We start from the raw sequence: 25,799 nt of genomic DNA, 5'->3' as shown, positions 1-25,799 counted from the left end.
GTCTTGCTATGTAGCCCTGGGTGGTTTGAACTCACGTCTGCTGCCTCAGCCTCCCAAGTGCTGAGATTCCAGGTGTGTGCACCACACCTGGCCTCCATGTCTTGCCAGCCCGAGATCCTCGTCCCTGCCCTGCCAGCCTGCTCAGGGGGCGAGTCCCATAGATGCAGCGTATGCCCGGCACACCCTGAGCAGGCAGTGGGACAGCAGCTCTGTGGCTTCGCTGAGCGCCCTCCTCTCTATGTGCCATCATCACTCCTTTCCACTATGAGGTGGCTTCGGCGCCCAGAGAGCCCAAGTGGTTCGCAATATGTGCAGGACACACCTGGGCCCAACCCGCTCAGCCTCTGCAGCAAGCAGCCCTGGGAGCACCACGGAGCTTTAGAACCTGTCTGCAAAGTGGGGTGGTGACAGCTTGTGGGGCTGGGGCCAAGGCTAGAAATGGTGTGTGTGAGGAGCTGTGACAGAGTGGTGCCTGGGGATAGCTGTTCCTTCTGCGTGAGCCTCTAATCTTGGTTTCTCTGGAGTGCTCAGAGGGTAGAAATGGCCTCCTGCTCTCCTCTGGAACCCTGAAAGCTGGCATGGGGTGGCTCTGCAGGAAAGGTGGGTGGCAGCTGCCTGTCTCAGGGATGCCTCTCTGTCTACCAGGTTAGCCACCTGGTCACTGCCCAAGGGACCCTGGGGACAGGGAGGGCCCAACCTGTTTTGGGATGGGAATGCAGGCTGGACCAGAGGTACAGGATCCAGCTGGGGTGGGCAGTGGTGGATGCTCTGCCTCACCAGAAAGCCTGCCCACCTCCACGACCCCTGAGAGGACGCAGCCACAACCCACGGCTACTGACCCTTCTGGCAGATGAGAGCAGGGCCACACTGCCTAGGTCAGGGCTGGCTATTCAAGAAGCAATGCGTTCATCACACCCCGCTGCCCATGTAGGCATCCATCCGTGAATTAAATGGTCTGTCCATCCATGCATCTGTCTGTGTCCATCTATCCATCAAAAATGGATCAATCCACTCATCCATCTACATACTCGTCCACCCAATCATTCATCCATTTGCTACTCCATCTATCTCTCAACCACCCATTCATTCACCTACCTGTCTACCCATTCATCCAGAAGTCATCTAGCTGCCCACTCCTCCACCCATCCACCCATTCTCCCATCCATCATTTCTGTCCAGCACCCACCTAACTACCACCCAGATGTCCATCCATCTACTCACCCATCCACTCCCTTCTATCTCTATTTGTGAGACCACCCTACTCCATACTCTTCCAAATACCTGAAGCTACTCCCTGCACTGGGTGGCAGGCCAGACTCAGCGCCCTCAGCGTGTATGTGTATGACCAGAAGGAAGAGCTGGAAGGGAGGTGCAGGGTTCAGGGAGCGCTTGAGCACTCGGCGGGCACCCAATAACTTGCTTGTGTTCACACATGAACACAGGGCTCATGTGTGAGTGCATGCAAGGCAGGCAGCTGGGGTTCCAACACTACTGCCCAGCACCCATTCCCTTTCAATGTGCTTTCCACAGGTCAAGCAAAGGGACGCTGCAACTTTGCGCTTTTTGATCCTGGGCCATTGTGCTGAACTACACCTCCATCCCTTTTCATGTTTAACTCTGAGACAAGGTCCTTGTCACTCTTTAAATTGCTCAAACACACAATTTTCCTGCCTCAGCCTCCCAGAGTGCTGGAATTACAGGTGAGAGTTGAGATGTGGCAGTTTAATCATGGATGAGTGGTTCCTAGGTATGGGGAGGACGCAGCCCTGCGGGCCTATAAATCTGAGCTGTGTGCCCAGTGCTGAGGTTGCTGCAGGGCAAGAGCCAGGTAAGAAGGGCCCCTGTCTCCAGGTGGCAGAGCAGGCGGGAAAGCTGAGAGACAGGTCTCAGGAGGAGCTGTGCGCAGGACTGCTGCTGGGGCTGGGGTAATGGCCAGTGCCGCTGAGGAGCAGATGCAGGTGTGGGTCTGGATTGTATCCCATGACTAGGCATGGAGGCATGAACGGGTGCCTGGGGCTGGGGTCCCAGTTCCATCTGTCACAAGTCTTCCCCAGTCTCCTCTGCTCAGAGCTGTGTTGGTGTCTGAGGTGGCTCTGCCTAGGGACTTAAGGACCCATGGGGCTCCTCCCCCCACAGGGAGCCTCAGTGCCTCAGGGGATGTCCAGGGGCTCTGTTGTCCCAGCTCTGAGCTGAAGGCAGGGTCCCTGAGCTGTACCACCACATACGCTGTGATACTGGGGACAGATCACCACTGCCATCAAATTGCCCGGGGCCAGGGCTGGATGATGTGTGTCACCCACAGTATCTCCCAGCAACCTATCAGGGAGGCCTGTAGGCCCCATGTAACGCATGGGAAACGGAGGCTCAGAGAAACAAAGTGTCCAGCCTGAGATCTCCGGGGACACAGGGCCTTGAGGACTCATCCTGGGGCCTCTGCACCTGACTCTATGGTCTCTGGGTGTGCTTTTCACGGCTACCACTGGGGGCGCCCTTGGACAGGCCCACCTCCCACCAATCCAGAGTAGGGAGCCCAGTGAACAGCATGTGTGCTGGGGTTGCAGCAGGAGGACATCCCCCCACCCCGCCCAGCACCAGTGCCACAGTGTGGGGTTGTGTGACTTTAGGCTACTCCTTTCCCTCTCTGTCACTCCCTTTGCTATAAAATAATTTACTTGCCAGGCATGGTGGTGCATACATATAATCCTAATACTCAGGAGGCCGAAGCAAGAGGACCACTGTGAATTCAAGACCATGGTGGGCTACACAGGGCGTTCAAGGCCAGCCTAAACTATGGAGCCAGACCTGGTACCCAAGACCCAATAATAACAGTAACAATGATGATAAAATTTTTTTTAAAATTAACTCTCCAGGACTTTCTCCTCTTCTCTTGTAATGTTTATTGACCAATAGCTGGGGCGGAGGCAGGGCGTTGCGGTCAGGGCAGGGAGGTGGTAAGGTTAGGGTTTCACTGCACTCCCATCCCAGCCCAGAACACATCAGCAGAGCCCAGGGAGGGCATCACACTGACCCACAGTCACACAGCAGGGAAGGGACTGGATTCAAAAGCCAAGCATGTGTAATTTTAGCATTTGGCTGGTCCCTGTTCTCAGCAGGCAGGTTCCTCGGGGAGTCTGGGCACTGGCTCGAGTCCACATTCCCTGCCATGGCCCGCCCAGCCCATCCTGCCAGTGCAAGCACGCCCCCACCTGCTTGATACACTGCAGTCGGTCGTTGGTCTGCTGGATGTGCCTGTCCATAGAATTCATCCTGGCCGTGTCGCTGGGCTCTACCCGAGAGCCATGAACGTCGTCCAGCCTGTGTGGAAAAAGGAGAGGTCACTGGCTAGGCCTGTTCCCCATTCAGCCTTCCCTAAACCCCAGCTCCCACACTGGAAGGGCCAGGGCCCTCTTTATACTCTAAGGCCTCTTGCCCCTGGCCACCTCCACGGGGAATACAGCTGGGGGACAACCCAGGCTGAGGGCAGCAGAGGGGGTGGTGCTGCAAATGCACATAGTTTGCAACTCTGTGGGGGCACCTCATGCTGAGGCTCGTGGACATAGCTGAGTGTGCGTGCGTGCGTGTGTGTGCACGTGTGTGTATACACAAGACAGGACCTCCCTATGTGTCAGCCTTTGCCACACATGCACTGCTGTGTGTGTCCCCAATCACAAACACCCCATGCCTTCCTTGAGCCCCTCTGGCTTCACAACCAGTGACAGGTGAGGGGTTCTATTTCCTGCCTGTCACCAAGACTACCAGGAGGAGGCTCCCTCCGTTCTAGAAAGCCCACACACACCCCCAGGTCACCCAAGGGAGCTACAGCAGCAGTGCCAGGTGGCGCATGCCCACCCACCACTGCTCAGGGGCCGCGTTCCTGCCTCAGACTCATGGGTCCCATGCAGGGCTGCACAGCAGCCCCTGGTCTCTCTCCTACCCTCATCCCCTGCGTGTCAACAGACGTCCCCTTTACGGACACTCCTAGGTATGGATGAGCGTCCATATACGTTCTCCCTTTCACTCTTCACTCCCACTCCGGGAGGCTGAGGACATGAGGCCCGAGAGCTGCCCAGTCCCCGTGGCCGCGGAAGAGCACAGGCTGGGAGGGCCTTCTCCATTTCTAACAGCTGTACAGTACTCCAAGGTACAAGAAATTATCCCACTAATGTCCAATGCCAGTGCCCTGCCAAGGGCTGTCCCAGGCCAGGCCTGCTCAGGTGACACAGGCTCCTGGAGCCAGGTCCCATCCACAGGCGGGCTCCCCACCAGCCTGATATGACAGAACCAGAAGTTGTTTCCGGGTTACCAGAAGGACCTTCAATATTCGCACACCATACACGTGTGCCTTCACACTTAACAACATACCGGAAAGGCTAGGCTGTTTTATACATTTGTCCTTCTGAGAATGCTTTATCCAGGGCTTTCTGGCAAGAGGGGAAAGGCAGAGGTTGGGCCCTAAATCCATACCCCACCCCTGCTGACCCTTCCTATGCTCACCACACATTTCTCTCCCTGATGCCTGGCTGCTTCCTTGTGTGTTGCCAACCTACCCCAGTGCCAGTCTGTCCATACTCATCCACACCTCCACACCCATCCCAATGTCCCAATGTCCCACTGCAGCCAGGGGCCAAATCCAGAGTGCAGTTTCCACAGCGGACAAGGACACTGCACCAGACTACGTGCAGTGGTAATCCGCACTTTGAGAGACTCAGGCAGGGGGATTACAAATTGGGGCCCGGCCTGGGAAATGCAACAATTTGGTGAGACCCTCCCTCAAAACTGTTAAAAGAAGGGGCCAGGGTGCAAGACAGAGCAAAAGCCCTTGGCTCAATCTCTGGGGTGGCTAAGGAGAAAATAGAACAACAAAAGACCCCCTATGTCAGGTCAGCTCAGTGACTGGCCAGGGAGCCTGAAGGGAAACCCCAAGAAGAGCAGTCCTCAGCGAGTCTCCAGGCCACAGGCAGAAAGGCCTGCAGGGCCCAGGCAGCCAGCAGGGGGCACTGCTGGCAAAGCTAACTGCCCAGAGGGCCCAGGTTTCCCCTTCTTAGGACTGGACAGCCTGAAGGCAGGACTGGAGCATGTCTACAAGCTCCAGTCCCCAGACCTACCTGGCCAGTGAGGGCTCAGGGTTGCCGTTGCGCCTGAACAGGTGGCTCAGCCTCACTTTATCCCAGTACTGGGGGCGGGTTATGGGCAGGAGGGGTCCAAGTTCAAAGCCAGCCTGGGCTACATAGTGAGTTCAAGGCCAGCATGGAATGCAGTGAGCCCTTGGAGGGAGGGAGGGAAGGAAGGGAGGGAAGGAGGGAGAGAGAGAGCATGCAAAGCAAGGACAGAACCATCCAAGTCCCTGTCTGTATCTGCTCCTGGGCAAGCCTCTCTGCAGGCCAAAGCTGAACTGAACTGGCTTCTGGGTTCAACGACGCCTGGGCTGCCCCTGGCCTAAGGCGACACTGGCGTCCCTCCTGCTCTCTGAACCTGCAGCTGCATGCTGCAGGAATCACAACAGGCCTGGGCCATCTGTGATCAGGAGGCCGGAGGAGACAACATGGCCCGTGGGTGTTCTGTGCACACGAACATGCCGCTGAATAAGGAGGCCATGGGGGGTGATGTTGCTGAACTGAGAGGGGTGGCCAGAAATGGAGTGGTCAGTGCCAGGAATGCGTGGGCTGGGACGTGGTCCCCCCAGCACATGGGACAAGGCCTTAAAGGCTGGGGTGTCAGGCATGAAGACAGGAGAGCGGAGCTTGCGAGGGGTGCGCTGACACCGCCTTTGTTTCCACCTGGGGTCTGGCAGCAGGCAAGGTCCTGGACACAGGTCCAGGTCAGTGACACGACTGGTCCAAGCACACACAGCTGAGAAATTGCTGGGCTACAGCTGTGACCAGACCCTAAGAGATGTCCTTGTTTCCCCCACTCTGACCAAAGCCAGGTGGGTTTCCAAGGCCTTCTCTGCCCAAGCTGCAAGCGCTGGCTGGGGCTGGAGGTGGCAGCGCTTGGCGGCCAGCAGAGGTCGCCCTCGGCTGTGGGAGCTCTGGGTGGCGCAGCCTGGCCTTCAAGCCTCTCAAGAGTCTCCTCATTGCTCCAGCACACAGGGAGGCCTGGGATACCTCCTAGCAGCTCACTGTCCTGCACCCACAGCCTCAGCTCCCTGGGTGCTGCTTATCTGACCCTAGGTGGGTGTCATCGTGTGACTCAGCCTGGCTCAGGACCTTGAAGCCTCTTCTGTCAGAGCGCAGCCCTGGGCCTCAGTCTCCCCACCTGTACAGGGACACAGAGGTTGGCCTCTGGCAGCCCCTCAGACTCCACATCTGAGGCTTCCTGTGTCGAGTGTGAGCTGCTTGGAAAACTCCACCTTGACAGGAAAAGATACTTGGCTTCAAAACTATCCCTGCTAAGCAGATCCGGCGCCCACAGACACGCCCCTTGGGCGCACTGCACTTTGCTGTGTGCCTTAAGCTCCACTGGGATTGACTGCACATACAGAAGCTTTTGGACGGTGATGGGGGCTTGGCTCACAGGGGTGGGGGTGGAGCCGCACTTCCCACCCCTAGCAAGGCCCAGGGAGTTAGTGCTACTGGGCACGTAGGCTGCAGGGCCTGGGGACCAAGCTCTCCTGCATGCTCCTTGGCAGAGAGAGAACAGAGAAAGTGGTTGTTCTAAGTAGGGCACTCAGCTCCCAAGACTGAGGGAGGCAAAGGACCTGGGACAGCCCCTCCCTGGAAGTCAGGGTGCTCTGACTGCCCCAAGGGTGAAAAGCCCACCACAGGGAGCTTCCCGGGAGGTGGCAGTGTGACCTGCCGCTGTGTGAGTGCACACACATTTTGGGCCTCACTAGCTCACTGGTATGCAGAACACCCAGGAGAGGCATTTGCACACCATGCTCTGTGTGTGTGTGTGTGTGTGTGTGTGTGTGTGTGTGTGTGTGTAGCAGCTGCCTACGCATCCCTCTGCGTACTTCAAGCAGGTACATGCACACACGGGCCGCTGGCCCAGATGCACGCAGGCACACACATCTCGAGACAGCTTGCACAGGCAAGTGGCGGGCCCCCCGGGAGCTGTGTGAGCAGCGGTGTGCAGAAATGATTCAATCGCCGTGCACACCTGCAGCTCCGGTCCCCTGGGGCGAGTGGTGCCAGCGGCGGCAGAACTCTGCCTACAGCCTTGGGGGAGCAAAGGCTGCACTCCCAGACGTGGTCAAGGCTGGCGATCCAGGCAGGACCTGAAGCTTGGCTGGGGGAGATCCTGGGCCCCCTGGACCCACCCTGCTCTGTATCCCATCAGCTTCAGACACGGAGAGGGACAGACATCTTAGGCTCCAGGGTCTGTTGCTCTGCCTGAGCCAGCACCCTCACGGTCCTCCTTGGCCTGCCCCACCTCCCACCACTCCTGGGGGTACTCACGTGCTTACTGCCCACTTGGGCTGCTGGCTGCCGCACAGACCGAGCTCTAGCTCTGACGCCCATGGTCACGTTTGCATATCAGCTCAGAGAATGCAGCCCTTGCCATGCATCAGGGCTGGTTCCGCTGCCAACTTCGGCGGAGCCATGCACTCCCATCCCTGCCCCTTGCGCCCCACCCCAGCGGTGCTAGATCACAGCTATCTTTGCCTCCATCTCCCCAGCATCTGGGGAGTGCCGCAGGTGAGCCTGCCCTGGGCTCAGCGAGCAGCCCGGCACCCAGCAGGTGCTCATTCCACGCATAGACAGCTGGACGGATGCTTGAGCGTCACTATGCGTGCACATGATGCAGTGTGGCTGAAGGCGGAGGCCCAGCGACCCGGCCGTAACCAGAGGATCCTGGGACTGCAGCGAGGCCAGCCACCCGAAGTTCCCAAGAACAACGTGTGAGCCACTGGTGGGACATGGATGGCATCAGCTGGTCACCAAGCAAGCCTTTTACATTTCCCTAGTGAGGTTTCTGGACGAAGACAATGAGCACAGGTGAATGACACTTACAGTGAAGTTAAATTAGAGGTGCAGGACCTGTCCCAGGCCCCCGGCAGGCAGATGTCCACTCCTAACCCTCAGCAGGCTGCTCGGCATGCACCCAGGAAGCGGAGGCAGGGGTAGGGGCCGAGTAGACACTAGGACGAGAGTGACTCCGACTTTGGGGCTCTGCCCAGGGAAGGCAGGAGGAGGCAGCCGGACAGGAGCTGGGGGTGGGGGACAGCAGCTGCCGGACCAGTTGTTTCCCACTGGGGCCAGGCAGTGGTCAGGTGCCGGTTGTGCACAGGGTGGCCTGGTAGGTGGGGGCTGGGAGCCAGGCCCTCTGGCCAGGGGCTGTAGAAGCCTGTCTCCTCAATGACATCCTCAATGGCTACACAGGAAGAGCTAGCCCTTCCCTTCCAGCTGCCCCATGGGGCTTGGCTAGTACAGTCACTCAGGACGGTGCCCCCCAAGGCAAGAGTGTGGATTTACACCATGGAATTTATAAAGCCAGGCCTCCCCTGGCAACACAGAGCAGCTGGTGAGTTCTGGGGAAGGTCACGCCAACAGAGTGACCCTGGCCATGTGGGCAGGACATCGGGCTGCGCTGAGTGTGCCCTGTCTCTTGAGGCTGCAGGATGCCCCGCAGACCCAGGCTGCTGCCCGGAGGCCAAACCTTCCTGCCATATTCCGGGCACACATCAGTCCCTGACTTCAGCTCCTTTGACAGCCTTGTGCCCTGGAGGGCTGACCTCAGCCCAGGACGGTCATCTTGGGCATCCTTTCATCCTACTGCACTTGGGTTTACTTCTTCAGAGTGGAAAGACAAATGAAGAAAGTAGGAAACTGAAGTAAGCCAGATGCAAGACTCTCCAGGTCAGCTCACTTGAGACATGTAACTCCACAGTGATGTGGCCACGCTATCCCTGTCACTGACCAAGAAGTGAGGCGCACAGAGATCTGAAGGCCTTGCTCAGGGTCACACAGGCATGGAGTGGCAGCACCAGGCCTCACTGCAGAGCCCAGGCCTTGTGCCTTGTGGTCTCCACAGGAACAGGGCAGGTCTGCTCCCTGGGCCCAGCTTCCCTGAGGGTGGGGAAGGCAGCCGTTTCTGTGGCAGAGGTGGCGAGCCAGGCCTGACACACAGGTCCAAGGTGGGCTCAGGCCACCAGCACTAACAGAGAGCTCTGCTGGCTGTGCTCAGGCTCTTGTCTGCTATTCCAGAGGCTCAGACACATGGGGCAGGGTGAGGCTGGAGGTGGGGCAAGGTCTCGGCCCTGTTGGGAGGCTCTCAGGAGCCTTGGGTGTTGGTGCAGTTCTAGCTCTAGGAACAAGAAGTGAATTTGTTTCCCTGACCCCTGGGACTGGGGTTTGAACCTAGGGAGCATTCAGCTACCTCCATGGGCCTCTCTATTTTATATTACTTTTTGAGTCAGGGTTTCAATCAGTTACTCAGGCTGGCCTCTAACTTTGGATTTTCCTGTCTTAGCCTCTGGAGCAGCTAGGATTATAGGTGTGGGCCGCTATCTCCAGCAAAGAATGATTTTTGACTAGTTCTTCTCTACTCAACCTCCAACTCCAGCCACTTGGCATTCCTGGAGCTCCAGGCAGGACAGGGCCAACAGCATTCCCCCAGGAATGACAGAGCTGGACAAACTCAGAAGGACCACGGGGCACAGAGATGGTAGCCACCACGGCCACCATCTGCACTCAGGGCAGGCATGGCTAATCGCTTACTGCACTCTCCCACGGAGGCTAGACATGCCCAGCCAATCCTTTGCTCACACTTTTGTCTAGCCATCTGTAATCACCTGGTACTGGTCCCTGGTTGAAGACTCTGGTGATCTATCTGAGAAGGGAGACAGATTGCTTAGCCTGAACAGCAGGCAGACCCATATGAAGACTTTCAACTCCTGATTTTGAGCTCTTTCCCTGCACAGAGTCAGGCCAGGATCCTTTGAATCTGAGAGCCCCAGGGATGGACCACACATGGGGTCATCCCCAGACAGCACCAGCAGAGGCGTGGCTGGAGCTCCCAGTCCTTGGCTTCTGCATCAGAAGACAGAAACAGGCAGAGACTGGTGTTTCGGGGTTGACCACCCCCCATGCTAAGGATTTTCAAACAAAGCAAAAAACTAGTTTTTAAACCTATTTCTTTTAAACCTTACAGTTTCTGGGATGATGACAGGAGCTCACAGGACAATGCACCAGGGGGCACGTGCTGGCTCTTGCTGTCCCTCCCCCAGGGGCCTCTGAGGATACGAGTGGTCAGGACTGATGACGCGACGGGGACCTGTGTGTGCCCACCAGCCAGGCTTCTGGCAAAGCTGCTCAGTGGGCAAAAGGGCCAGGCCAAGAGCTTTGGACATATGAGGCCCTCTGTGATGGCCTAGATGCCCAGGTGAACTGTGCCCTGCAGGCCAGAGAGGTGACACTGCGGCCCGAGGTGTCAGGGTTCCCTCCGTGAAGAAAGGCTCCTAAGCAGGGAGACCAGTGCCATCTGCCCAGTCCTGTCCTGCTGGGGAGGCTACTGATGCTCCTGGCAGGGATGGGTCTCGAAATGTTGGCCTCTTCCTAAAGTCAAGGGGGCATGGGACAACTTTCATAGAACACGTCTTAAGATTTATTTCTCAAGCTGGTAAGATAGCTCAGTGGGCTAAGCACCCGCTTAGGCAAGTGCAGGGACCGGGGTTCAATCCCTGGCACCACATGCTGTGCTGGTCCCACCCCAGGCACACTGAGCCAGACACTGAGACTGGGCACGGTGGTGCATGCCAGTACTCCCAGCACTGGGGAGGCTGAGACAGGAGTATCACTATGAGTCCGAGCTGTGTAGTGAGAATCTATACCAAATTAAAAAAATAAAAAAGATTCATGCCTTCTGTAAGTCACTTGGAGAAATGCCAACCTCAATGGAGGCTCCATGGGGTACAGAGGCAAGGGGTGTTGCTAGGCCACCCAGGAGGGGTGCCAGGGGGGCTGAAGTAGGAAACTCCCAGCTCCCACCGAGGCTCTGGCTGAACCGGATCCCCCGACAGTCCTTGGTAAGAGAAACCAGGAGAAGAGGGGAGTCCTGGATCTTGGACCCAGGACATGTCCTCCTTCACTGCCCTCTTAGGGAGGTCTGGCACCCCCACATTCCCCAGCCCAGCTGAGATTGGAAGGGGGGCCCAGGCTACCTCCCAATAGGGCAAAGATGAGCGTGAGGATAACAGGAGGTGCTGGTGGAGGCTGAGGATACTGTCTCCTCCCCTCCCCACCCAAGCACAGCGTTCTGTGGCCAGGGCACAGGGCACAGGGCACCGTGGCCCAAGGGACCCAGGTGGTCCCGGCTGCGAGCGTTGTCTCCCCAGAGCTGCAGAGCTGGACAGTCCTCCACAGCCCAGTGACACCTCCCCTGGCAGCTGTGAATAATAATGAGCCCAGGTGTGGCCTTCCTTATCTGCTGTCCGCCAGGCCCCAGGTGAGCCTTACAACAATACAGTGATACAGTGATCAGCACCATCTCCTGACAGGAAAAGGAAGGCTGAACATACCTACGGACCTTCAAGCTTGCGGAGATCAGACAGACAAGGGTGGCCTGGTGCGGTGGCCCACAAGCCTGTAATCCTGACATTCCAGAGGCTGAGGCAGGAGGATTGCTGCAAGTTAAGTCAAGGTCGCCTGAACTATGGAGCGAGACGCTGCCCAAAGGCCAAGGCTGGAGTTCAAATCCTGGTCAGTGCGACTTCAGTGCCCAGTAGCCCATCCCCTGGGAACTCAGTGACAGTATGCACAGTGCTGCATACGTCGCTTCACCGCATTCTCACGTGGGGGTGGGCCTCCATGCCCAGCCCTAGGGCCACAGAGGCTCAGAGTGGGTCTGTGACTAGCACAAGGCCACACAGCTGGGCAGTGAGCTGCTGGGACGGAACCTGGATTTGATGCAGTTTGAAGGCCTTCGCCTCACGCACAGCTCTACAGGCTGCAAGCTCACCAAGGTTTGCATCCAGCCTGGCCCCATGGTACCCCGCGACTGAGCACTCAGCTCCTCTACTCTGGCTTTGGGGCAGTAGGGTCCAGGTGAAGATGACAGGGGACAAAAAGGAATATGGCATCTCTGATTCCCAAAGCCTATGTTCCAGGGGCAGACACACAAGCTGTTCCCTCCCACCTGCTGGTAGGGGCTGGGCAAGGGAGACTTGTCTTATTTTGGAAATGAAACCACATGTCCAAGATCCTTTTGGCCAGATCTGGCTAGGGGCCTGTCTTCTTGCCTGCCTTCCTTCCTTGGAATCGAACCTATACTGTACTGTACTGTACTGTACTCTTACCCTTTTATTTTGAGACAGGGTCTCGCTAAATCACCAAGTTGCCCAGATTGGGCTTAAACTTGCACTCTTCCTGCCTCGGCCTCCCAGAGTGCTGGGATTACAGACATGCACCACCACACACAGCTATGGGGGTCTTTCTTAAAGGAGAAGGTATTGAAAGAGAATAGAACCTTACAACTCATCTGCTTTTTAATTAACTTGCCCTGCTGCCTTTAAGTGATTCTGTGCTTACGTTCATTCTTTTGAAAATTCCAAAGTGCTATTTCTGACCTGTGATTTACTATTGCCGTACGTCTGTATAAGCAGTGTTTTAGCTTAAGTGGCAGTTGCATATTAATTACAAAGTTAATTATGTGCTGTGTAATCATGCTGTAATTCATTAGTTTACTCTACACTATGAGAGCCTCATGCTAATAGCAAGATCTGACAGGGTTTCAGGAATCAACAGGAACGATCCATTGGAAATGCACAACAGGGGCAGAAAGGGCTTGAGAGCCCGGGAGGGGCTTCCTCGGACTTTGGCCCAGTCTTGTGCCTCCATCCGTGTTGGCCCAGGTGGCGTGCTAGACCCACAGTAGCCCGTGCACAGCCACCTCAGCACGTACTGCCTGCGGCCCAGTCTGCCGACGATGGAAGAAAACCCAGCTGGCTCATGTTTTTCACCCCTGGAAGTGCAGGGACGGGGAACAGAATTTGTTTAAAATTATTTACGGAACAGGGAGTCACTTTTAGGTGAAAAATTAACTGCTCAGATTACCAAAACAAAGTGGCCCTAGGGTAGAAGGAAGCGTAGGCCACACAGGGGAGGGCAAGGAGGGAGGGAGGGCTCTGGTGTCAGGCAGCCAGCGAGAGAGTCCTCTCCAAAGGGTGAGGGGCCTAGTCGGGTTTGAACCTAGATCCCTTCATCTTCTTTCCCTTCCTCGACCGGATCCTCCGGCCTGGCTTCAGGTTTGCCTGGGTCTCCTTCTTAGCCAATCAGGAGGCCTAGAGTCCTGTCTGCAAAGGGTGAAAGGGACCCTAGCATGGACCCTGGCTGGTCCCGGTCACTCCAAGCTATTTATTTAAATATTTTTTTCCTAAAACTCTCTCTCCCAAGGCCCAGAGCCATCAGCCTGTGTGGGATCACCCATGATCCTCTGGTGGCATTTAAGAGTCCCTACAAGTACAGCCAGGTCTGCTCCAAGCACCCCACCCCTCTGCAAATCTGCAGATCCTATTTCAAGCCCTTGTGCAGGTGGGGACATCAAGGGCGTGACCTACACCGGACATAGCGATCTGGTGGCTGAGACCCTCTGCTTTCCAAATATAAACCTGCTTGTTTATTTTTTCTGACAGCTGAATGGGGGGGGGGGGAGAAAAAAAGACATGGAAGTCCTTTCCCTTCTGGCTTCAGTCAACAAGACGAGAGAAAGACATGGAGCCCCAGCTGGCACAGGAGGAAGATAAATATGAAAAAACAAAACATGTCCTTGTACTGCAGTGGAATGTTTTAAAAAGAGGTGAGAGACACAAGGTCAGGGGCAGACTTCATTTTCTATCATTTTAGCAGGCTCAGGGAGGAGGCAGGGTGCTGCTGACTGGACGCTTTCACAGGGAATCGTTTTGGGGGTCTTGGGGGGCATCTTAGCAGCCGAAGCACTGTGGTATCTTTCCCGGGAAACACTGGTTGCCCTGGCAACCAGGAAGTCCAGCCTCCAAAGTTCGGATGGGACACCAGACTTGGCCTGAGATACTCCCCCATGATTATCCGCTTGAGGCCAAGCACCCCCACCCCCATCCCGGAAAGCGTGAAAAGATGTCAGCTCTGCACAAACACAGATGCCAGTCCCCGCCTCTGCCTCGTGCAAGCAGCTACTCATCCCCAGATTCATGGCTTTCCAGGGCTTCATGGCTGAGCAGGTAAAAATGCCAGAAACAGCTTGGAAGCCATCCTGCTTCTGCCAGTACTTGAGGGCCCCCTGGAAGCCATAAAGACCCAGACTGGCAGGAGGCAAAGGCCCAGCCCGGGACCAGGCACGGTGCACAATGCACTTCCTGGTGGGGTGGTGGGCAAAGGGGGGGCCGACTCAGCACAGAGCAGGTCGGCTTTTTTACAAGTCATCTTCTGCCATCCATGCTTATTTGCGGTGGCTCTGGAGATGTTCCTGGATTGAAAGCCCATTTTCCCAGAGAGAAATATTGAAATGTTTGGCCTGAGAGATGCATTTGACGGTGCGTCAGGTTGGAGAAGGGAGGGGTGGAGGGGAGAGAGTGAGGAGGCAGGAGGGGCAGCGATCACGCTGTCGGAGCACTTAGCCAGCCACCACGGCGAGCCGGGCTAAGTGCCCTATGTGCATCACCTCATTTAACTCTCACCAGCTGCCCACCAAGGTGGGCACAATTATCCCTCCCTCGGGGGAGTGGAGAGGCTCAGCGACCTAACAAGGCCACCCAGTAAGTGCGGGCAGAGCCTTGAGTCGCAGCTACAGCCCCCACAGCCCCTTCTTGGGCTTGCGGCACAAGCGTCAGGGGAGGGTACACGGAGAGTCAGCAGGCAGGAGGGACTTCGTGGACCATGGTCCCTTCCCTCCAGTTCCTGGAATTCACCCTCAGCCGCCTCTTTGGTACATTCTGTGATCTGTCACCAAGAGGTCCAGCCCACAGCCCCTTTCCCGAAGCCCCCCTCCTGGGCCCAGAACAGTCCTCTGATGTCCTGGGTAGTAACAGCCTGCTCCACAGCTCCAGGGTTGGAGCTTCAGGCGGAGTCAGTAGTTGTTCTAAGCTCGCACAGCTAGCTTCCAACCCCCACTGGACACAAAACCCGAGGACACAATGGGCCAGTGATGACCACCGGGTGATGAAGAGGGTGACGGCCAAGCCTCCCCAGTTTCTCGCTGTTTGCTTTGAACTGTTGCAAGCATCCTACATGCATTACTTCAGTCTATCAACTCTCGAGTGAAGTCCGTTGCTATAAATAGCCCCACTTCACAGATGGGGACACGGAAGCTGAGGTGTGAACTCCGTTAGCAGACTCCAGAGCTCATATGGAAATCCACAGGGCACACTGCTTCACCAACCACAGTGACCCTGCCTCGCCCCCCACCTATGCCTGAAAACTGCAGGGCTCTGGGACCCTGTAGGGCAGGCAATACTGGGGTCTCGGTTTCCTCTTCTTACAGAGTAACACTCTAAAGAACCCTTCTCTTGTCTAGGAGGAACAGAGCCTGCACTGGGTCTGTGTGCCGGTGGGGTGTGCACCTGTGTGCACACGTGTACTTGAGTGTGTAAGGCCCCAGCCCGCATTGCTCAGAGTATGTGCATACGACTGATTTATAACCTCGAAGAAAGCAGAATTGCAAATCTCACCCACAAATCTTCCTTATCGAGGCACTTACAGCAGGCAGACACACTGAATTCCCAAGAACAGGCAGGCCTTGCCCCAGCTCCCTCTGCTCCCTGGGGCCTGCAGGAGACCACGGGTCAGCTCCCAGAGGTCTCTCTGGTTGCCAGCAGTCGGGCCAGCTCACCCAGGACTGGTGGCCACCTCGGCAGAGCTGACCAGATAGCCCAGTTCCCGAGTGACTGGCCTGCAACAGCCCTATGGTCCTCCTGGCCTCTCCTGGCACAGGGACCACCAGCTCTGCTCCCGCCCCTGCTCAGGTGGTGGGGCACGCCCTGTAACTGCCAGGCCCTTACCTATCTCCCCGAGGTGATAGCTTCCCTTTCTGGCACTCAGCCACTGTAGCTTGCATAGAAATGGACCCTGGGAGGCCAGGGCTGCCACACTCTGGGTGTTCTGTTCACTGCCTCCTCCAAGCCATCCCATCACTGTGACTATAAAGCAACACATAAGAAGCACATTGTCCCCAAGCTCCACCTGCAATGCTCTGTCCAGCCACCGGCTTCCTCGAGATCTACGGTGACACATTCAGTGCTACCCTGTCCTGAGCACCAGAGAGCAAGGGCAGCACAGCGTAGGTCACAGGGTAAGCTCGGTTCAGGTCTGCCCTGGCATGCTGGATGACCCGGGCCAGCGTGCCTATCCTCTCGGAGGTCTGTCTTTTTGGTCTCCAAACGGGGGGCTAGACTTGTCCCCAGCAACACTGGGAGGAGTAGGTAAGCGTAACGAAGTGCTTGGCTTTCAAGAAAGGTACATGCACACCAGCACGCATACATGCGCACGTGCATGTGCGCACATAACACACACACACACACACACACACACACACACACACACGTCCCCAAGGGTCGGGTGATAGGAATCCCTAGGCCGCCCCACAGTACCCTGCCTGGCCCGCCCTTCTGAGGTGTCTCTTGCTGGCCGGGCACAGCAAGTGTCTCAGCTCCTCCTCCTCCTCCAGCTCAGACTCCCAAAGCCCCAAACCTATAATTCTGGGTAAGGAAAATGACAGCCTTGTCCAATCGCCACCCTTGCCAGTGGGTGGGAAGCCGGGCGGCAACCGTGGTGGTGGCTGGGAGGCGGGCCTGGGATAGGCAGCTGCCGTGGCAAGGGAGGTCAATGGCGGGGCCAACTGCCATGGGGACTGTGGGTTATGGGCAGAGGACAGGGGAGGCAGAGGCGTGGGGCTGGCACAAGATTCCAGGCTGGCCTGAGCTGGCCTCCTGGGGGATAACAGCCAGAGGGTTAGCGAAGGAAGGATGTCACCCACAGGTCAAGAAGGGAGTAGGGCAGCCCACTGTCAGGACACTGAGCTCTTGCCCTTCCCTGCCTCCCTGGAGGCCTAGGAAGCTGCATTTGAGAGTAGGCTTTGAACCTGCTGGCAGCTAGCTAGAAGGTGGCTGGCCAGGATCCTAGGTTGCCTTCCCCAGGCAGGTGCTGGGGTTTCTGCTACCTCCGCTGCACCCCTGGGCACTCATCCCACTGGCAGGAGACCACCACACTGCTACAGCCATCCTGACTGCATCTGCTGCCCCCTTTCTGCTGGTCTGCTCAGAAGCACCGCCCACTGGTGGGTGGGGTCAGGAGATGCTGCCCACCTCCCAAGACCTGGATGAGCTGCTGAGTGCTCCTCCTGGGGCTCTTGGCACCACTGAGCGGTGCTAGCAGGATGTGATACCAGGGAGCTCTCTATACTCACACCTCCTGCTCAGGAACCAGCTCTGGAACAGCTTGGCTCTGGGTCTAGGCTGTACGGACTCTTGGTCCATCTTGGTAGACTTGAAGGCCTGGCCTCCTGGGAAGGTGGCATCCTGCTCACTCTACAATGCCATGTTGCCCTGACTCCCTTGCCCAGTGCTATGACTTGGGCATGTCCTTCCCTTCTCCAGCCTCAGTTTTCTCATAAAAGCAGCATAGGAAGAGGCTGGGTAAGGGATTGGGTCGGAGGTCAAGGTGGAAACCATTGGATCAGCACTGGGTGACCTATCAGCCCTGTCTCAAGAAGGGGCTTTTAGTGGCTCTGTGTGGACCTCACAGAGTGACCATCTGAGGTTCCCTGCACAGAAGATGGGGGTCATTCTTGTTGGGGGGCTGTCTGGTTAGGGGGTTCCCATGTCACCACAAGCTGGAAGAAGGGTACAGCTGACCCCACTTAGGCAGCACGGCCTGCAGCACCCAGGCCTTGGTCCCAGGAAGTGTCTCAGGGATAGCCTAGCTCAGGCTCAGGACCCAGGATGCCTTGCAGCCACTCCCCAGCCGCCACCACTCCTACTGTCCTAGTGGACACTTGGAGGCCAGCTTGTGTTAGGTGGGTTACACTGGGGGCCAGGGACACTTGGCTGACCTGGAGCCTGGTGTGTAGCAGAGTGTGCAGCCTGACATCTCAGGGCTGGTCTCACAGACCCTGTCCCGGTACCCACATGTCCCCTCCCTCCCTCTGTCCTCTGTGGCCTCCAGGATGGCCTGAGGCACGAGTCTGTCCCCACCCTCAACACCCCTTCAGGAAGGGGGTGGAGGACAGGGCAGGTGGACAAGGGCTAGGTCGGCTGATCCCTGCTGCCTTTCCCTGTCTGATGATATGAACGGAAGCCAAGGCCCCCAAGGGTGGGCAGGTGGCACAAATGGCGTTTGTTCCCGCAGCTCGCCCGCCTGGCACGCCTGCTCACCCACTGCCTGGTCCCCACTTGCCTCGGCCCTGCCAGCCCCTTCCCTGCCCCCTTGCCGGCCTGAGATGGCTGTCACCATGGCAACCCTGCTCATTCAATCCGGGGATAATGAAGCCAATGTGTTTTTCATTTCCATGAGCCAGAGTGCCGAGCAGCAGCATGGAGAGGGGGCTTTCCTCTCTGGCCCCTCCCTCCCGCGCTGACCAGCAGAGGGACAGACGGCTGGCAGGAAGGAGACCTGGAGCCACCAAGCTGTCGCCCCACCATGGAAGGGCTGTGGCTGGGCAATGGCGGCTAGAAAGCCAGGCCTCTCTGCCAGCACTCAGACTAGGAGAGGCGGGTAGGCGTTATGGGAACAAGTTGGGCTGTGTGGAGCCCGGGTTAAGAAGGGCTCTGTTTGGAGTTGTGTGTCCTTGGGCTACTTTCTCCACCACTCTGGTCTCCCTCCTAGAGAATCAAGTTCACCAAAGTCTAACTGGATCCTACCCAGGGCTCCTGTCTTCTTGTGGGAAAGATTCCGATTTTCTGGGCATGAAAATGAGGCCAGGGACTGCCACCTGTTGGTACCAGTTAACAGTGTATCTTTGAATGCCAGAGAGCTAGTACACACAGTAGGTGTTTTTTAAGTGTGAGCCTCTCTCCACCTCCCCATCTTCCCTGGCCCCACACAGCACAGAGGCAACAGATGTTTGGGAATCTTCCCGTGTGAGTCAGCGGTCAGCTGGCCCTGACACCTCGCCTTCCTCCAGGCCCTGGCCTGGGACCTGCCCATCCTGCTGGGGGTGAAACCGAGGCCAGGCAGGGCGGGCTTGGGCAGAGGGCAGGGTGCTCCTGCGGCCCAGACGCAGAGCTCCATGCCCATGGCTGCTGCCACTGCCACCCAGCCTGGCCTCTCTCAGAAGGCAGGAAGCCAAGCTCACGGCAAGGAACCCTGGTCGCTCCCCCAATAATTCAATCACCCTGAGGCCAGTGGCCCTCTCCCGGCTGGGCTGACAGATGAGACCGGAGGAAGGGAAACAGCAGAGGGAGGAGGGCAGGGGGCAGGGCGGCTGCCACGGAAAAATCAGAGCTGGACTTGAAAAATGAAGAAACAAACCTGCCAGTTGGGAGACAGCCTCAATCCGTCCTCCATAAAGCTGTCTTCGGGCCACCAAGGACGCCGGCGATGGCTCTTCCTGGGACCCCTGCTACTCCCACACCCAGCTGGGCTGTAGCCCCTGCCTGGGGAGGGCTGTGAGGAGGCCAGGGGCATTGGAGTGGACTCCCTAACCCCTGCACATAGTAGGAGCTTAGCTGTCTGTGGGTGACGCTGAAGGAGCCGGGCCAGCAGGGCTCGTCTTTGGCTGCCCTGACGCCACTTCGCAGGCCACAGACGCACAGCAACCCAGAGATGCTTGGGTCCCTGGGAGGGGGGTCCAGGCCGGGCCCCTGTCACCAGGACCTGCAATGCAGTCCAGGGCATCTCCCCATAGTATCCCCAACAGCGTCCGCCCCACCCAGCGCAGGCCCAAGCAAGCAGGGGATGACCGGGCCCTTCCTTGGTCCTCCATGGGGCCATTAAGAATCATGCCTGAAAGCCAGGAGTGATGATGGTGCACGCTCTTAATTCCACCACTCAGGAGGCTGAGGCAGAAAGACCGCTGAGTTCAAAACCTGGCTGGGCTACATAGCAAGATCCTGTCTCAAAAAAAGAAAAAAAAAAAAATCACGACTGAAACCTGCTGTGACGTAAGTCCAAAAGACAAGGAAAGGGAACAACAAAGTGACCAGAAGGAAAACAGTCAAAAGTCATCCAGGACGACCTCTGATTCAGAAGATTACATCCATTTCATTTCTCATCTTCCACTTTCCTGTGACCTCCAGGCTGTCTGCAACAAGCACAGGTTTACGAGGGGAGGAAGCATGTCGTAAAGTCGAGGATCGATAAGTCACTTCCACTAAACGCTTCTTGTGCCAGATTCCCCCACTTACAGGCCAAAGGCACAGAGATTGGTGTCAAATTAGATGGAGCGGTTTCCCTGAGGCACAGCTTCCCCACAAGGGCTCAGGCTGTGGCCTGCAGGAAAGAGGGGACGGGGTCTGGCTGCCCTCCTTTACTGTGTGGCAACTACTGTTATCTCTGAGCACTGGTGTCCTCCTCCTGCCCGTGCCAGTCTCAGGGGTGGGTGGGGGCTAAGGGTGGGGCAGGCTGGAAGAAGTGCCCAGGAGGCTGGGCTCAGCATGGGGGCCTAGCTGGAGGCTGTAGGAGGCAGGGGCCAGCTTTTGCCCCCTGTTTACAGTGGAAACACAGACTTGAAAAGGTTTCACTTTTCCACTGTTTTTGTGGCCAGTGCTGTGGGAGCAGGGCTTCCTGAGCTCGAGGCCAGTTTTCCAAGGCCACACGGAGTCCAGCCCTGTGCTGGCCCCTAACAGGAAACATCGTGTTTTGAATTTACACGTCCCTGCCAGGCGCTGTGCTCTGCAGACCCGACTGTGTGCAGCTCCAGGCCCTGCTGCAGCTGGGAATCCATGAGGGGCCAGGGTGCCAGGCCCCTGGCTGCCAGGCAGTTGACGCAGTTTTGTTAGCCCTTTATGCACTCAAGAACCACTCCCCAAACTCCACTGGACACGTGGAGAAACTGAGGCTCAGAGAGAGAGAGAGAGAGAGAGAGAGAGAGAGAGAGAGAGAGAGAGAGGTTTCCCAAAGCCACCAGAGTACTAACAAAAAAAAGAAGGGCCTCAACTGAGACTGGCAGATCTTCAGTCCCCGGCAAACTAAGACAGGCCACATCTGACTGATGACAGCTGATACTACTGCATGCCTACTGTGACAGGCACCAGGACATCATGGAAGCCACAGGACCAGTCTATGAGCTGTGTGATCCGCACATTGCCTAGGTGAGGAAACAAGCCCAGAGGACCAAGAACCATCTCTAGGGCACTGCAGCTCTAACCACGGAGCAGGACTCTTGCAAAACTGCCTGGGCTGCCCTGTCCAGCCTGCCTCGACTGCCCTTGGCTCTGCTGCTGCTGTTTGGGGTCACCCTTCCCCAAACCTTACTAGCAAGTTAAGCGCTGCCAGCACTGCCCATGCTCAGGTGCTTCTGGGTAATTCCCAGTGAGCTGGGGCGCTGAGAGCTGAGGTGTTCATGCAGCTGGGGTGCACAGAATGCATGGGCTACCTTGATGGGCTGGAGGCTCCGCTCTTGCACAGAAAGGTCTTGGCTGAGCCACACACCCTGGGTGCAGGGTCCCCAGCTGCACAATCCAGGAGATGGAGTGAGCTGTCAGAGGCCTCCGAGGTCTCTTCTGTTTGCTAGACTGTCAGCTTTGTGATGCCAGATCCTACGTCTTGCTCACTGAGGTATCCTGGTATGCAGTAGCTGCTAAATAAACATCAGCTGGGTGACTAAGGGGTGGGCACTGATTGGGTTGTGAGCTCTGCTCATAGCGTGTCTGGAGAGACCTGGGCCCCACCCCCTAGCCACACACTCAAGGTGTCTCTAGAGAGAAGAGACTCCGGGACCTGAGCAGTGAGCCCCATCTCACTGTAGCATCGTGGCTTCCAGCCCTGCCTGCCTGCACGGTGCGCGTGGCGAACCTGTGTCTCCCTTTGTGGGGCTTCCTGAGTGAGCACCTTTTCATTCAGGAAAGGAACAGAATCCCTTTCTTATTTGCTTTTATCACCAACTCTCCCCTCCCTGTCCTTTCCCACCCAGGGCATTCCTGCTCCTGAGTGGGAGCCACTTTTCAGGCTGGGTGCAGGGCTCCCAGGGCTCCTATGAGCCTGAAGGGCTGTGTGAGGAGGGCTGCTCTAGAGGCACACAGTGGTTCTGGGAATTCCCGGGGTGCTGAGGATGCTCACTGCAGAGGTGCGCAGCCCACCAGCGTGCACAGAAATGCGGGTTCCCAGCCCACGGGAAGCGTGCGGAGGGAGTGAGGAGGACCCCGCGGGCAGCCGAGAGGCCCAGATGTGTGCACGTGTAAGCAGCGGGCGAACAGCAGGTGGGACGCACACAGGACACACATGCATGTGCTCTCCCAGAGAGAAACAGGGCACCGCCTAGAAAGCCCTGGGACAAACCTGCTCCAAGGTGGAGACGGACACAGCACTGGGACAGAGGCCACCCTAGGAAGGACTTCCCTTTAAGATGGAAAGGGACAGACCAAAGACAGCTCAGCAGACAGTGGCCAGAGATCGGCCGATGGGCCCCCAGCCTCCAGCAGGCTCGCCTGTTGCTTTGCATCTCGTGTTAGGTGAGACCGCAGTCATTGGGTCTCCTTCCGTGTGTGGGCACTGTGTGACCTCGGTGGATAGGGCTAAGGGGATGCCCTGGCATCCTGCTCTGTGCACCGCCTGGGGTGCTGACTCTGAGCCTCTTCACAGCCCTGCCCAGCTCCGGGTCTCAGTTTCCTCCCTCCTGCCCTAGAGGTGGGATGGATACATCCTCCAACGCCTCCGCCACTAACATCCTGCATCTCCAAGGGTTCCCATTCAGCTGGCTGTGAGAGCTGTGGGTCTGTGCATGCCCCTGCCACAGTTTCAGAGTAGCTACTGTGAACACCTCAAGCCCTGCCCTCACTGGGCTTGGATTTTAAAAGGCCAGGCCTGGACCAGGGCAGCTTAGCTACAAAAGGGACCACCGAAAGCAGCACCCCAACCTGACTGCTTTCGGCTCTGGGATCTGACACGTCAGGTGGCAGGGAAAGCCCAGGGGAAATGGGAAATGCTGCCCAGTAACATCGTATGGGTCTCAACCTTCACCACAGGTGTGGTCCTGGGAGGGGCTGTCCCATGCTGCTCCTCCTACACATTCCTCTGCAGGCCAGAGCTGGTGCCCAGGGATTGTGGTACCCATGTGTGCTACTGCTGTCCTTCCCAGATCCCTGCATCCTGATCCTCAGGAAGCCTTGAGCCTGATCCAGCTGGCTGCAGGTGGGTCCCCAAGGCCATCAGCTCTTCCTGTGGAGGGCTCGGGACTGGCTTCCCCGACAGTCCTTGTGGAATCTAGAGGGCACAGGTACCATGAACCCAGCCCTCGAGGCACCCAGGAAGAGCCCCTGGAAGGTCTGGGATCCTAATGATGACAGACCAGCTCCACAGGAGAGAAAATTCTGACACACCCTCCACGCAGCCTCTTCTGATCTTCCTGCGTGGCAGGCACAAGCCTGCATGAAGTCCAGGCAGCTGCCCTGTGCCTGGGCGAGGCAGGGCCCTTGGCCATGAGCATCAGACACAGCCAGGCTCAAATCTTAGCCCCTTTCCCAGGAGCTGTGCAGCCATGGCCAGTTTACTTTATTCCTCTGGTACTCAGCCTTCCCGTTTGTATAACAGGCTTCTAGGAAGAAGGCTAATTAGATGATGCATCGACAGTCACTGGAGCAAGTGCTGATGCATACAGCTCCCACTAAGACTCCCCGGATGCATGACACACTCGCCAACAGACTCTCAGCCACACAGGGCAGCATAACAGGGACTGACAGCAAGGGCTGGCTCTTCCATCCTGGCTGGTGGCCTTGGGCAGGTCACTCAGAGGACCCGTCCTCCACTCCAAAAGCTGCAGCCTCAGTCACCAGGCTGCCCTCTGCCCTGGACCTGGTCCTGATCTGCTGCCACAGCCACCAAGATGATGCAACCTCCCACTGAGGCGCTCCTCAGCCCGGAGGCCTCTCACAGGGCCATGGAGGCTTCTGAAGTCCAGCCCCAGGATACAGCCCCAGGCAGAGGGGTCCTAGGTCAGTTCTCTCTGGACTAAAGCATGCAAATGTGGAAAAACCATACTGTCCTAAGATGAGGCACTTTTAATTCTGGCCAAAGCCCGCTCTGATTCACTGTCCCCCTCCCCCGGCTGGCCCCACACTCATTACCATTTAAACACCTGAATTATCGCACTGCCCAGCACCAAAGCCTGGCAGATAATTTACTTCTGTTATGAAAGGCCCACGGGGGAGGGACCCATTCTCTCACCACCAGCAGTCAGCTTTCTGGTGGGCAGGTGGATGCAGGCAAGGGCTGTGTGAAGATCGATAACAGGAGACTTGGAATGAGATTTTGGAGAGTGTGTGTCCTTTTCCTCCTTTGTGTCCAGGGGTGCCCCTGGGACCCTTGTGCAGGCCGTGAGGGTGGAGGAGGTGACATCCAAGTTAGGTGCACTGAGGTCAGAGGGTGCGCAATGCTACCCAGAGACTCCAGATGTTTTCCTCTGCCTCAATTTCTTCATCCACAGAACGGCAAGGACTATGGGCCACATCTCCAAGGACACAGCTGTCATGGGGAGGGAGGATGCCAGTGCCACTGTGGTTACTAATAATATCCTAGTCGCTGCCCCCTCTGGGTCCTGTGGCCTAGCAGGGCTCTGCTTGCCCTTCAGTGGCAGATGTGGTGCTCCCACCCAGGGGATCAGGGACACGTGGTATTTGTGGACATGTGCCCAACGCCTGGTTGCAAATGTGTCACGGAGACACCACCATTCTGCAGCTCCCCAAGCATCCTGGCCCACTACGTTCCTGCTTCCCAGGTGCCACAGGCCTGCAGGAGGGCAAGGCGGCAGCTCGGGAGGATGGCCAGCTAGCTCCCTTGGGTTCAGGTCAGCTACCCTGAGCTCTGGCCCTGTCCCCAAATCCCAGTGGCCCGTGTCCTGCCCCTGAGACTTCCCAGTCTGGGCTGTTGGTCACTGCAGACACAGGAGTGTCCCCTTCCATCAGACGGCATTCATGGGGAGCCTACGACATGCTTCTCACTACCATAACCCTCACAGTGCAGCTACTACACAGGTACTGGTGATGATCTGATGTAAGCAGGCGGCTGCCTAATGACACTTCAGCCTGCCCACAGGCCCCCTGCTGCTACCCACCTGGGAGACATTGCTCTGCCCACAATGCCCTGGTACAGATACCAGCTCCTGCCTCTGCTCTAGCCCCACCCAACATCCCTGAGTCTCTGAGCATCAGTGGCTCCAATCCGCCTCTTCCAGGAAGCCTTCCCTGTACCTCACTCCTGAGGCTGGTCCTCTCTGATCTCAGCACATGCCCTGCTTCTACACATACCCATATCATGACCCACACCATGAGCTCTCTGATGGCTTTCCCTGGAGCAGAGCACAGGCCCACACAGATAGCAGGAGCATGCTACACACCGCTGCCTTAGTAACGGCAGAAGGGGTATGCAGCAAGCAGGGGCTGCCCTGCACAAAGCCTGAGAGGTGGCCCTGTAGCACGCACCTGGCTAGGGTCACCATGGCAGCCCTGCGCCCTCAGCTGGCTGTGCAAGCAGATGCTAGCAAGGAGAAGAGCTCTGACTCCTCATCTGTGTGACAGCGCCACCCAGACCCTGAGCTCTGACATCATCCAGGTGGAAGGGTGAGGACCTGGCGCTGAATAGCACCTTCTCTGTGCCTTGCCAGGGCCCAGATGCCTCAAACAACTCTCCTTAGGACAGATCCAGCTGTGTCACCTCCCTTACTCTCCTGGGCAGCGTCAGTGGAAATCAGGCAAGGGAATCTGGGCACTGTCCCAGCTCTGGAGCTCTGATGATATTCCT

At 57.3% G+C, this 25,799-nt stretch overlaps 1 protein-coding gene across 5 annotated transcripts in view; it reads right to left on the bottom strand.

Annotated features, from left to right (window-relative positions):
* Zmiz1 (zinc finger MIZ-type containing 1) overlaps positions 1–25,799 on the bottom strand; it is a 193,413-nt gene that overhangs the window by 90,203 nt on the left and 77,411 nt on the right. For all 5 annotated transcript variants that reach the window (XM_004624081.2, XM_023719073.1, XM_023719072.1 and 2 more), the window contains exon 5: positions 3,207–3,315. In XM_004624081.2, coding sequence (XP_004624138.1) covers positions 3,207–3,266 — 60 coding nt within the window. In that variant the 5' untranslated portion in view covers positions 3,267–3,315. The remainder of the gene's footprint in view (positions 1–3,206; positions 3,316–25,799) is intronic.

Source organism: Octodon degus, unplaced genomic scaffold (genome assembly GCF_000260255.1).
Source record: "Octodon degus isolate 3935 unplaced genomic scaffold, OctDeg1.0 scaffold00005, whole genome shotgun sequence".
NCBI classification, from domain to species: Eukaryota; Metazoa; Chordata; class Mammalia; order Rodentia; family Octodontidae; genus Octodon; species Octodon degus.
Note: the sequence above shows the minus strand (reverse complement) of the source record. Positions and strands in the feature narration are given on the sequence as shown.